The sequence below is a fragment of the Paroedura picta genome, chromosome 8 (genome assembly GCF_049243985.1).
Source record: "Paroedura picta isolate Pp20150507F chromosome 8, Ppicta_v3.0, whole genome shotgun sequence".
Taxonomy (NCBI): Eukaryota; Metazoa; Chordata; class Lepidosauria; order Squamata; family Gekkonidae; genus Paroedura; species Paroedura picta.
Window position 1 is genome coordinate 79,492,749 of NC_135376.1, and position 14,129 is coordinate 79,506,877.

The following is a 14,129-nucleotide window of genomic DNA, read 5'->3' on the forward strand; positions in this document are numbered from 1 at the left end:
CTACCAAAGGTGGTCCCTGGTTTTTATTTTATTTATTATTATGCAACATCTTTTGTCTTAACACTTGGTTCTCCCAACTTACTTGCCAAATCCGGCCTTGGAAAATTTATTATGTCTGGCAAGCATGGTCATTCTACTTAGTCAAAACTGTCTACTTCTGAAAAGACCATGGCCTGTTTCATTGTTATACAGAACCAAAGAAAGGACATAGGGTATCATCCCAGATCTTGAACCAGTGAATGATATTAACCACCAAGCTCTGTTATAAATTTCCTCTGAAACTTCTTCTTGGGTTAGTCAGATTGTATCAGAGCCTGTTACCATATCCTCAGCCTTTAAAGAGTTTCCTCCTCCTGAATTCTGAAGAGCAGCCAACTGGACTCAGCCTTCTACCTTCATGTGGCACTATGCTCTTGATATTCAAGTTGCATCATTTAGTACACTAGTGTGCAACATCCCTTATTGCATCTGTAGTATCCTCCAAATAACCCAGCTTGCTAGTATACCTTCATCAGTGTGATGCAGAGACCACAAAGAATTAAAAATGGTTGCTTACATATATGTTCTTCAAGTGGTCTTCTATGTATTCACATGACAGAACGTGCTGTGGGAGTGGGAAGGCATGATCCTTGAACATGTACAGACTTTATCTCTAAGGGAAAAGGACATCTGGGGCTGAAAATTCTTTGGAAGTTTCCAAATTAACGTTGTGTACATTCAAAAAGACCATCAGTGTGAATGCACTACTCGAAGAATAATATTTACAAGTATGCAATCTGTTTTTCTTTAATTAAGTGGCTCAACACCTACCAATTGGTCTGGCAACCTCCTCCACCCCACCATTTTAATGTGTTTTATGTCTTGCATTCTATTGATAACATTCCTGAGCTCCCATAATAAATTTACTCTCTGAATTTCGAAGTTAAGTAACATTTATGCTAAAATCATTATGAAATGTTGACAGTTATTAAACAAAAACATGCACATTGCCAGGGAAGTGTATTGGATGCAGGTAGTAAAAACAGACACAATGAAAAAAAAAACAATTACACAGGTGCACAGGATGAGATCTCTGCATTGTCAAGCTCCAGGCGATCTCATTTGGCAGTATTAGCTTTATAGTTATGTGGGGTCCTTTTTATAGAGTTGTTCCTGTCCATTTTGCTTTTGATGTCTAATATTTGTAATGCCTCTGAATCCCCTACAATAACAATGTCTCAGCATGTGGCCTATGGTTCACATATGGACAACTGAATTCTCCTTATTGAACTGTTACTTGGTCTATTACTACAAACAGCTGTTAATTAGCACAAATGGGGAGGGAGAATGGGACAGCTGCATTCCTGTGATCAGAGGAATTTCATGAAGATATGACTAGGGTTCATCTTTGCATACATACATACTACTAGCTTCCAAATTCTGCCATGGACAGCTGAAAGTTGGGTTTTGTGGAGCATGGTTTGGTACTGATTCCAGCACTATGGCCTTGAATAATACAGTACTGGAATTGGCACCAAGCCATGTTTCACAAAAACTGCCCTTAATGCAAAGCCATTGGCTCGCAGCTCCAGTATGAGGATAATACAACTTACCAAAGGAGTTATAGAAATTATTGAGCTAGCATATGTGAAATACTTTGACCATTTAAAAATGTTACATACATGTAATAATAATATAATAATAAATAAAATGTTATTTATAACCTGCCCTTCCTGGAAGCCTCAGGGTGGGAAACAACATACGTAATAACAATAAATGAGAAAAATACTCCTTATAATCATAAAAATAAACATATGAATAAATAATAGTAAAACATAAAATAAAACATTGATATTTATTCAATTAAAGATGTGGATTAATTGTGGCAGGCAAAGTTTAGCTAAAGGAAGTAAGAAGCTGCAGCCACCTAGTAGAAAATATAAGGTGTTTTAGCTATTCCGGTGCTTCTCCAGATGCCTCTGCTGCTGTCCAGCAATGATGGTCAGTCAGGGTGTTGGGTCACTTGTGCCTAAGTTGCTGTTCAGGGCCTGTGATCACTGTCCACCATGCTAACTATCACTGATGTGGCCCCACATACATTCCAGCTGTGTGTCCTCGCCAGTATTCATTTGAGTATCATAGTAGTGGTTTCTGTATAAATATTTAACTACATGTCTGAGGCTGTTGTAGCCATCTTTTTTTCTGGATTGGTTATGCAGGCTGCTTATGATAATGGTACAGTATCACAGCCCATATATTCAAGGACAATCTGGTCCAGCATCCTGTCTTTTTCAGTAGGCCGATTGATGTTATTTCTAGACAGAAATACATATTTGGTTGGGCACTTTGCTACAAATATCCATAGAGCTGGAGAGAGTAATTAGCTTGAGTACCTGAAACTTGAGCCTTGTTTGTTTGTTTATTTGATTTTATATCACCCCTCTCAGGAATTGCAGTCTTGGGGCAAAGAACAACATGACCGGCATCGAACAATAACATTCAGGACAATTAAGTAAAATTAACAGTTAACAGTTAAAAGCAATTTAATAATTATAATCTGTAGATTTACAGCAACCTGCAACTGGATATCATCACTGAAATTTGGGGCCGTCCCTAATTACATAGTTTAGGAGGGGGAAGGGGCAGCAGTTAAATGTTTGCTGCCATCCTGGGCTCAGTCAAATGCCTGGCAAAAGAGCTCCATCTTGCATGCCCTGTGGAACTTGGCAAACTCCGACAGAACCCTAACTCCTCTGGGAGCTCTTTCCAAAAGAAGGATGCCAGGGCTGAGAAGGGTATTCACAAAGCATCCAAGAACAAACTGCATCTTTTTAAAATGCTTTAATTTATCTAGGCTGATGAAAATCTCTCAGTGGTGTGCTAGTATGTGTGTGAGAGACAGAAATTCAATGGTTATGTATTTTACACAGGAAATGGATTATCTCTGGCTAGAGATTTTATAGAAAGAAGTATGATGAATCAATGGATTTGTTTGGGGAAAGGACTCTGCCAGATGTTTGCTCTATACTAGACCCCACCTTTAATAAATAAGCAGAGATAAGCTATGTCCTTTCCTTTCTTGCAAGTCTTGGCATTGCAGCTGAAACCGCATACTATGATGCAAGTAAAAATACATATAAGTTTCCTCTCAGGCCCTAAGTAACATGAGTGGAGTGCTAGATGAAGGCAGCCTTCCTGTCATTCTCTTTCCACTGAAGCTTCTGAGCCCCTTGAAATGGTGGCCTTGAAGATGACTTGGAGAGCAATGTGGGGGCTTACAGAGAGGAACAGTCACCAAAAATCAGCACCCCCAGTTCTGGAAATGGAAATACCACACTGCCAGTGAAATTGTTATTACATTTGACAAATTGGCAGATTAGGATCCAAGCCAAGATCTTCCAAGCCATCAAAATATATGGGAATCAAATATTTTTGTTGTTTCTTTTTTTAAAATATGGTATTGTTACACCTTCCATTTAATATATAGAAGTGTCAAAAATAGTTTCTTTTTTGTTGCTTTTCTTTTTTCTTTTTACGGCTTTCACAAAGGATGACATTGAAATTCTCTGACTTTCTAGATACTCACAGGCAATCCTAGGGGACCTCGGTCTCCTTTTTCACCAGAGGCACCTTTTTCACCTTTTGTTCCATCAATGCCTGCATCTCCCTGAAGGGAACATATACCAAGAGAAAGCCAACAATGTCATTGGGATGTTTCTAAACATTAATTGCATAATGGACTATGGAGTGTATGCTAACTTATGCTAACTTACACCACTCTGTGGTCAGTGATTTCAATGGGTTTTGACTAAAGTAACTTAGCATTATACTGACAGGCATCCAATAATATCCAAGACAACAGTGCTTTTACCAATGAAATTTTACTGTCAAACCAGACAGTGCCACTTTTTATAATATTTATAGATTACAATACTGAAAGTGATAGAAAAATCAGTCTTGGTAAAAGAATTACAGCTTTTATGAGAAAAGAGGAGTCCCGAGTTCCAGAAAATGAAGACTTTTTCTTATAGCCTGATTTTCATGAGCTAGTTACAAATATGTGTATTACAGCACAATCCTTGGGGGGGGGGGAATCAGCTCAGAGAGATTTCAGTATGCAAATGAGATGCTCACATGACAAAAAAAGCAGCTAGTGGGTAATGTTGACTGTAAACCTGAACAGTGCCATGGTCAATATGTATGCCACAGTGAATATGTTATTCCCTGCTCAGGCTGCAGAGGATGGGTCTCATCAGCCCAGGCACCTGGATGCCTCAGCTGCTAGATGTGTCCACACCCACTCCTGCTCAAGGTGGCCCCTCAGGGCCTGCCTTGCCAATGTCCCCAGCAACTGTTCTGGGCACTGATCATGGACCCATGGACCTTCTGGCAGGCTTCTTCCATGGGGTAGTGGCAGACATTGCTCCATGGTAGTGTTGGGGAGCATCATGCACGCTGTGAACCGCTTGGCCAATGCTAGAGACTGCATGGCTCTGTGGCTCCCTGTATGGTAGAGGCAATGAAAGTACATTCTGAGCTGGATGAATGCCCATTTGACATTCATGTTTGGTGGTGGGCTTGGTTGTCTGGTGTGTCTTCTTCTGGATATGGGGTGAGCAAATATGCTGGTAGAGGATACCCAGGGGCTTTACGCACCGGGATCTTTGTAGCAAATTGGTCACTGAATGAAAAATCGCCATTTAAAATAGTGGAATTCGTCGTTATGCATACCTGCCTTTGTAGTGGAATCCAGTTGCGTTTTGTAGCATTTCCCACAGGCTTCCGGTCTCGGCAGAAATCGCTAGAAAGGAAGCGCTATTGCCGAGCTCGTCCCGCCCCTGGCCGTCAAGCAGCCAATGGGCAGCCATTAGCATGCTCCCAAACAGCCCCTTTCCCTTTAAGAAAGGTTTTAAAAAAAAAACAGACCCATTGCAACGAATCTGTGTTAATTCGTTGCAACGGAGAGACCCATCCAGCTGCCTAGTGTGTTTGAGCTGTCGTTTGATCGTTGCCACGCTCCCTCCGAGTGAAAAAAAAAAATCCCCCCCCCCTCTCACGGGCCCGATTTTCGGCTGAATGAAGGTGTAAAAAATAAAGGGAAAATACATCAGCAAACGGGCTTCTCTGTTCTTTGTGCTTAGTGACTGAAGGGGAGGGACTGAAGCCGGGGAAGCCTCTAAACTGAAAGAGGCTCGCTGGTGCGTTTATCCCCGCTCGCTCGGAGAAAGAAAAATGGCGATCGCTTCGCCGGAAGATCAGAGAAGAGAGCCAGGGGGAGGGACTTAGTAGAAACCGCAACAATGTTAACGCACAGGTCTTTTTCGCTAGTGTTGCAGATTGGTTGCAGGAGTGTATCGCTTTCCGGAGGGTGAATCCACTTTTGGGGATTTCCCTGAAAGCGCTACAAGAAAGCGCTTTTCGCAGATTGGTTTCAGGTGTGTGGCAGATTGTCGACGACGTTGTGCATAACAGCAAATCAGTAGCGTTTTCAATTGGCAACCATTGTGCTATTTTGAAGGCATGCAAAAAGCCCCCCACAGTGATCTGGGTGAAATGCATTGATAGTCATAAGGGGTGAGGGGTGAAACTACCTGATCAACAGCTACCCACCCATTCCCATGGTACTGACTCAGAAACCATCCCTAGACCTCTGGCTAGGCAAACACCAGATAGTTGAGGCCAGATGCTACAAAGTTATTGGTATTGTTGACACTGCCCGAGAATTTGGCCACTAGGCCTGTAAAGATGCTCCAGTGGTCACAGGAGGCCTAGATGCTGCAACTATAGAAGTGGTGATGGTTATGGCAGATGATTAGGTTGCAGTTCATGACCCCCACAGAGATGGGGAACATGGCACTTGCTGCAAAGCCTGTTCTGATAGGAGCCAGATCACACTCCTCATTGGAGAAGCACACATACTCCTGTAGATGTAAGCTGCTGATGCAGATTTGGTACTAGTGGACACAGTACCTCCTCTGCTGACACACAGACATCCAGATGCACAGCACTAGTTGCACGAGGATGTGGTAAACCCGAAGCATGGGCAGGAGGGGACAGCATACTGCCAGCAGCTGGGTGGGCCCTTCAGAAAAAGGGGATAGCATTCACAAGGGTGAAGGATAGCTGGAGCAATGTTGTCTCATATGCCTGATGCTCTGACCTCTCTGGAGACTACATACCCTTTATCTGAGTTGTTCTGTGCCTGCTGCCTGTGGCTCCTTCCTGTCGACTGATGGGTAGGGCAGAAAGGAAGAATCAATATGTTCTCATAGTGAGTTGGCCTGTCTCTGCAGTCCCCAGTGTGTGGGTGGCATGGCTGTTGCAACATCTGCCACTGCCAGCCTAACTGGACTGAGGTTAGATGGAGCTGCTGAGCACGTTGGCTGTGGAGCATGCAAGCATTGCCTTTGCCACTGATAAGAGCAGCTCCACCATCTCATGACACTCTGTCTTCTGGTACATGTTGGCGGGACAAGTTTCTAACTTGGGTCATTCTGTCCGGATGGAGAAGTCCACTCTGAAACATTTGAATGATTCTTTTGGTCCTGTTTGGAAGTGCATCAGAGCCCTCATGGCCAAAGATGGTCCTTACATGTGGCTGGTGGAGGATGGTCTGTCCAGAGTAGAGACTGTCATGTGGGCAGTGATACCCTGATGGTGGTGGGTGTCTGCAGCATTGAGTTGCTGTATGGTGAATATCACAAGAACCACTACCATCTGGCCCCAGAAGTGGAGTCTAAGACATGCTACCCACAGCCTCCTGATGCCCCTATGGTGTCCTGACCAATCTCCTTGTGCTCTACACATGACTCTGTATGTGGGGATGCTGTTATGGGGCCATCCTTCAAGGTCACCAAGAAGGGCCAAGGATGTAGCAGCAGCCAAGAACTGACCCACAGCCTTAGGAGGGAGACTCTACCACTGTCTTGCCCCCACCTCTGAAGCTAGGCTGCTCCCACAACCCTGGGACCTATCACCAAGGACTTCAGGCCCATGTGTCCAGCCAGGAGTAGATGGAACAAAGCAAATGGGAGGACCAAGGCAGCCGGGCTCCTGGGCCAGCAGTCAAAGGAGGTGAGGTGCCTCTGACCCCAAGGAGACACATGGCAATGGCTGATCTAGGTAAAGGATGATCTCCCATAGGAAGAGTTGGCAGGATGCTATAATAGCCTAGTAATTTGCTATCCTGAATTTTAAAGATGATGAAAAGTCTTATAACTCAAGGCATCACTCTTTCTGCTCTCCTTAACTGCTGAGACGAATGTGAACCCACTCTCTGCTAAGTCTGCATCTCCTCTGCTATCAATGAGGATGGAGTAGGATGGGTAAAAAGCTTGGTGTCGTGGTTAGGAGCGCAGACTTCTCATCTGGCAGCTGGATTTGATTGCCTGCTTCTACACATGCAGCCAGCTGGGTGACCTTGGGCTCACCTGTTCTGATCAAGCACTAATATCTCTCACAGGCTGTCAGTTGTGGGGAGAGGAAAGGGAAGGTGATTGCAAGCCGCTTTGAGACTCTTTTTGCTGAACCCTGTACATGATCTCGACTTTACATGACAAAAATGGAAGATGATTTTTCCCAAACAGATCTTGCCATTTCTAGGATTCCTTCCAGGAGAGGGAAGGGTACAATCCCTGGTTTAACATGAAAGAGTTGCCCTAGTATCTTGTCTTTGGGTCTAGTGCCAACTGAAGTGCTTTGCATTTCCAAAGTCTGTGTGAACAATCTGCTACACATAAGCTGCACCAACATTGGACCCCTGTGGAATTGAGAAGAGCTTTGAAGGCACTAACTCATTATTGCAGGGAAGTTCATTTAGAAATAAACTATCAAAAAACAAAAATCATGGCCTTTGTTAGGAAACCAAAACTGAGAAGATGGAGTATTGACGGTCATGCAATAGAACAGTTGATCACATTTAAATATGTTGCCAAAATCTTTCAGGCCTCTGGCTCAAGAAAAGCCCATCATATACATGTAGCGGACATTGGTCAGAAGTCCACCTTTAACATTAATAAATTTCTGCGAACTAGGGGTGGGCACTATATACCTGCAGGTTTAAACCTTTGTGAAGCCAAAACTGTAGCCCAATTATTGTATGGGACTATGATTGAGCCTTCTTCATCTCAATTCACCCTTCTTGAGCATGTGCAATCAAAATTTCTAAAACTCTGCAAGTCCCCAGCTGTGTGTCAAACACATTGTCTTGAAACTGGCATGGTCAGGTGGAAGCCAAGGTGTGCATTGCCTCTTAAATCACTGCTGAATATCAACTTCTTTCCACATAGATTGACTCCACTCCTAATCCTGGACAATTTTTAGACCATCTGGTCAAAAACGAATCTAGGAAAGCTTGCAAGCCCGGTTTTTCTCCTTCTATGATCCTGGCTTTAGGCTATGAACAAGCAAAGAGTACTTTAAAACAAAGGATACTGGATATTGAACGGCAGCAAGACATAGAGAAGGTTCCTTTTTCCCTTTCTCCTGCAAAATCTAAATATATAGTAACACCGGCTGCTTACCTCTCTTTATTGGAACTACATAGCCACAGAAAAGCCTTCACTCTTGCAAGATGCCTTCTGCAGTGCTAGAAGGATGGTATAGAAAAGCCCCTATTGAAGAAAGGTTTTGCCCTTGTGGATCTGAGGAGGTTGAAAGTGTAGTTTATGTCCTCCTTTGCTACCCGTTTCATTCAGAGGTTTGCAGTGATTACACCTCTACTGGACAATTGTCACTCAAATTTGGAAAAAAGCCAGGCAGTTACTGGAAGATGGAAACCGACAATCTACAGTCTCAGTAGCAAAATTTCTTGGTATAGCTTGTAAAAACTCATCGTTTAATAGTGAATACAGGGCCAGAATAAAAATTATATAATTTTAAACTTATCAAATGATTTTATGGCTTTTATAGTCAAGAGAGTCTTCTATATTTTTATAACATTGTAAGCTAAATCTTTGATGTCAAATTTTATGACTTGCTGATCTCTGACTGTAGAATAAATAAACTTCAGCCACCTGCAAGCCCAAATGCTTAATATCTTTTAATTAGTTGCTTGTTGTGTACGAGCACTAAACTACCTAAAATCTACCCTCCAGAACAACATCCTACACATTCCTTAACTAATTTGATTCATTGTGACTTTGTTTTCCATATTAAGTTTCCTGCAATCTTACCTTAGGTCCTGGAAGGCCATGAGGACCCTGCATTTTGAACAAAGAACAAGAAAACAGCATTAACTGTCCATGTCTCTTGTGCTTGAATTTATGGCTTTCAACAACATACAATTGCTCATAGCTTCCATATTCCTGTCATTGTCCTTTTACATTCTTTATTGGTTAATAACAAATCAAATAGTAATAAACAACAAAATGCAGATTTTATATATGAAGATGAATTTTAATTTTTTCAAAAGGCGTTAATTTCCATAGGAGGAAAATCAGCTATGAGAGGTGTACAATTCTAAGCACAAGAATGACAGTCAGGGAAGCCAAACTTCCAAGACTGCTTTTTATTGTTTCAAAACCCTATTGAGGTTTTGTTATATACATGTGCTCCATATTCAATGGAGCTTCCATGTGGGAGTTTTCTGTGTGTTTTCCTCCATCAACTGCCATTTTCCTGCAATTTCCCCTGCTGTACCATGCTGGCCTTTTATGACCAACTGCTAGAGTGCTGTATCCATTTTTTTAAAGCCCTTTGCTGATGCACTAGGGAACATGGTTGCCCAAAGCAGCTGATTAAAGGAACGGATTTTGATCCAGGCAGGACCACTGAAAATATGCACCTTCCTGACTCAGGGCCATTCCACACAAACGCCAATGTAGCCAAATGTAAGCGCTATCGTAAAACACTACTATTAATAGCGGCAGGTCTTGATAACGCACACAGCCATTTCTAGCAGAAAAAATGCTCTCCCACTAGCGCTGCTTTCGTTACCCACAAGTTTCCGGTCTTGCCTGAATCACTACAAATTTGTGATGTTTCTGCCAGCCTCTGGCTGTCAATCAAACTGAAGAACCAATGAAATCAATATCCTAGTGCCACCAAAAAACCCTTTTCCCTTTAATTCTTTTTAAAAACCCAGAAAATACAAGTGGCAACGAATATATGTTTACTCATTGCTCCATAGAGAGCTGTCTTTCGGTTTCTTTTCCCAAAACATTCCTTTATCGGACAAAACATGTTGCGCTTGTGTGTATTCGCTGACACGTGTTTCCATTAAAAAATTTTTTATTTTTTTTAGCAATGACTGTGGGTGATAGTGCTTGGAAAGTTTTAATACATTTGAAGAAGGGTGTTTTCTGCTTGGCATTGCCGCATTAGTTGTTCAGGAACTTCAATTTAAAAAGCCACGTGCTCTGTGTTCATTGCTATAGCGGCTTGATGAAAAAAAAGCCTTCCCCGTCTCTTGGAAGTTGGAGGAACCTTCTTCCTACTGCTATACTGAGAACACACATGTCTTTTTCGGATGTGTTGCAGGTTGTTCTCAGGAGTCAAGAGTTTTCTTTAGGGGGAATCCACTTTTTACAATTCTCCACAAAGTGGTACCTTGAAACAATTTTTGCAGGAGTGTTGCGGATTATGTACGACGTTGTGCATAATGTTAAAAAAATAACGTTACATAACAGTTAGACTTCAGCAACATTAGCACTGTGTGGAATGGCTCTTATTTTACACACATTGGATAATGCACTTTCAATGTGATTTTGCAGCTTGCTTTTCAAAAATCTGTTTTTAAAGTGCATTGAAAGTACATTATCCAATGTGTACAGAGTAAGAAGGTAACATGGTTGGAAGCATAGATTACATTCTTCTCTAAAGAGCAGAGAAAAGAAGGGTTGGGAAAGATCCTACCAATTACTAGGACAGAATTATTGGAGTATACCATTACATGCATGCTTCAACACACTTTGGAAGCAAAAGCAGAGAAAAATCTCCATGGAAAATTTCCCTAGTCTGAAACCATGAGCTTGGTTAGCAATAGGAACTGTTGGAATATGCAAAGTTCTTTTGTTCAATCTATGTTGCCAATAGGAATAGCTGTGGAATCAGTAGGGCTCCCCTAGGGAAAATTTTGTTGGGCATTTCGAAGTTAGGGATGCTGCAGTCTAGGCTTTGGGTGGGTTCAACGGGTTTTCTGTGTGTGTGGCTGCTGTGATCACCTGTAAGCTAAGCCTTGTATCTCCACATCACATCACAGTCATCACTGAGAAGTTGCTGAATAGCAGCAGGTAGAGGTACCAGGGAGGGGAGGGGAAGATGTTGGCCAGTTGCATGGGAAGGTCAGAGGGTTCTAGCAGCTGGCAGCTTCAGAAAGCAGTGCAGGGAATCTGCAAAGATGCCCAGTGCTGTTGGCTGGGCCACTCATAGAGTGCAGTGCAAGATGGGAGATCCTTCAGTCAAGGATGGCAGGTATTTGAACATGCAGTTGTGTCATTATTAACTGTGGCCCTTATGTGAAACTACTTTGGAGGAGAGTGAAATTCACAAAGGATTGCCCATTCAACATGACCCTAGCCAGGGTAAAATCAATGAATTGGTCCACATAAATATCAGATTTCCCCAGCTCTTCCACGTGTCTATATTTGTGCACATGGAGGATTCCTCCAAAACAGGCAAACAGGAGGGCTAGGTAAGACGTTTTGTTCTATCTTCATAATGCATTATATTACAGACAGTACTTACTGATGGTCCTGGTGGGCCTTGTGGACCTGGTGGCCCAGTTATCTAGATGCAGGATAGAAAAACAAATGTCACTGCCATGACAGATAATTTGCAGAAAAGGATCTTACAACTTTTGGAAAAGCAGGAATATAGAAAATGTAAACGAAATCAACAGCCGGATTCCAAGAATGTTTACTCAGCAGTAATTATCACTGAGTTTACAAGGACTTGGTTCCCATAAAATATGCTTAGATGTGATGACAACAAATTTATACTAATTCTATCTCCATTGTTTAAAAATAGATTGAGAGATCACTTGTGAAGAATGCAGAATTCTTCCCTTGTATGCAAACTTACCTATCTAGTATCTGTATCTCCCCACCAATACCACACCCCAACATGCTGATTTTTTCAGTCAAAAACTGATACTCAAAGTGTGCTTAAATGAAGTGCTTGAGAAGAAGTGGGTTGCAGTGAGATGAAATGAAGGGGAGAGGGAAATCCATTCTATACCATCTAATCCTTTTGGAGTGAAAAAATCAGCTCATATTTTTATGTGAGTGGGGCAGACTTTGTTTAGGCATGTGCATTCAGCATAAACCGAGTTTTAAAAACCCTGAAAAATTCCTTGCTGTATTTTTCAAGGATTATTTAAGATGATTAAGCTCCCAATAAAGCTGAGTCTGAATAAAAGCTGATTTCCCCCCCAGCTTTTGTGGGGTCTATTGTACCAAGGGAAAAAAAACGTATTTCAAAAAAAATCCTGAATTGATTTTATTGTAAGTGATCTTAAGCACATTGTAGAAAGATGGGATATAAATATCTTAAATAAATGTTTGCACTGCACCCTATTTCAGCGGAACTACTTTGGAGTACGAAGTTTAAGGTTCACAGCTCAAGAAACTCTAGCAGATACCACTAGGTGATCCTTCTTTTGTCTCCCCTCCGTTTTTTATAAAAGGATAAATTATTGAGTGATCACTTACTGATTCTCCAGTGTCTCCTTTTGCTCCAAGTTCTCCCTTCTCTCCCTATTAATATAAGAAGCATCATAATTTAAACACAGATGACATCATAAACAACTTGCTGCATTCTTGTGTTTTCTACGTTGTTTTCCTATCTTCTTTCAAACTTGATTTATAACATTTTAAAACACATTTAAATCTTAGCCTATTGAAGCTTCTTATGTCTAATGACCCTTTAATATTTCATTTCTTCTTTTTTCAAATTTACTTTCTGCTCTTTCTTGTAGTTGCATTCATGAATCAGCTATAATAATCAGCTCTTGTTCCTTTGTGAGGATAATTTTATACTTTTAAATCAGCAATACCACAATACCAAATTAAAATATTATTTTGTGATCATGGTATTACCATAAGCAATAAAATAAAAAGCATTATGAACAGCTACTCTGGCTTGCTATAAAATTAAAAAGCAATAATTAACCCCACATCACTGCCCTCAATGAACAACTTTGGCACAGTGTTTGCTACCTGAAATGACTGGTCCAATGAATACTGCTAAATGGCTCGGCCATGAAACCCCTTTCTGCTCCCCGCCATTTTATGCCAGGAACAGAAAGCAGTGGGTGAGATGGACCCATTTAACCCCCTGCTTTCTGCTCCCTGCTCTTTTTTGTGGGGAGCATATATCAGGGGTTTAATTGGTTAGCCAAAAATGACAGCAAGCAGAAAGTAGGGGGTTGCTTTCTGTTCCCCACCACTCACTGTTTTTTGGGAAGAGCCAACAGCAGGGGTTTATATGGTTCAGAGCTTTCTGCTCTTCACAGACTGCCACAATGAGTCAAAATTTATGGAAGCTGATGGTGGTTCTTCAGTTCATGAACATTTCTTCATGAATTATGAACCAGCTAAAATTCATGGCAAACTTTACTTTGTGAGCCAGTTCATGCCCATCCCTAGCTATAACAGAATCTAGTATAATCTTGACTATACCAGTCTGGCTTTCGTTCTGGCCACGGGGTGGAGACAGTATTGGTCACCTTGTTGGATGACCTCTGTCACCAGCTTGATCAAGGAGGTTCAGCCATGCTGGTTCTTTCAGATCTATTGGCCGCATTTGACGTGGTTGATCATGAGCTGCTGGCGAACCACCTTGCCGGTATGGGGATACGGGGTAAAGCCTTGAGCTGGATACACTCCTTCCTCCACAACCGGACAAAGAGGGTTGCAGTGGGGGAAGAATTATCAGGCCCTTATCGGCTTCCTTGTGGGATCCCTCAGGGCTCAGTGCTCTCCCCCACACTATTCAACATCTTTATGTGCCCTCTGATTCAGTTGGTGTGGAGTTATGGGCTGGGTTGCCATCAATATGCTGATGACACCCAGCTCTGTCTCCTCATGGATGGCCACCCAGACTCCCCCCCAAACCATTTTCCAGATGTTTGGAAGCCATAGCAGGATGGCTTGAGCAGAGTCTCCTGAAACTCAACCCCTCCAAGAGGGAGGTCTTGTGGCTGGGCTGTA

General features: G+C 42.1%; 1 protein-coding gene across 1 annotated transcript in view; it reads right to left on the bottom strand.

Moving 5' to 3' along the window:
- COL13A1 (collagen type XIII alpha 1 chain) overlaps nt 1–14,129 on the bottom strand; it is a 152,777-nt gene that overhangs the window by 34,951 nt on the left and 103,697 nt on the right. Inside the window, exons 29-32 of the mRNA XM_077350539.1 lie at nt 12,630–12,674; nt 11,665–11,706; nt 9,153–9,179; nt 3,566–3,646 (exon numbers count right to left, since the gene is read on the bottom strand). Of these exons, the coding sequence (XP_077206654.1) occupies nt 3,566–3,646; nt 9,153–9,179; nt 11,665–11,706; nt 12,630–12,674 (195 nt within the window). The remainder of the gene's footprint in view (nt 1–3,565; nt 3,647–9,152; nt 9,180–11,664; nt 11,707–12,629; nt 12,675–14,129) is intronic.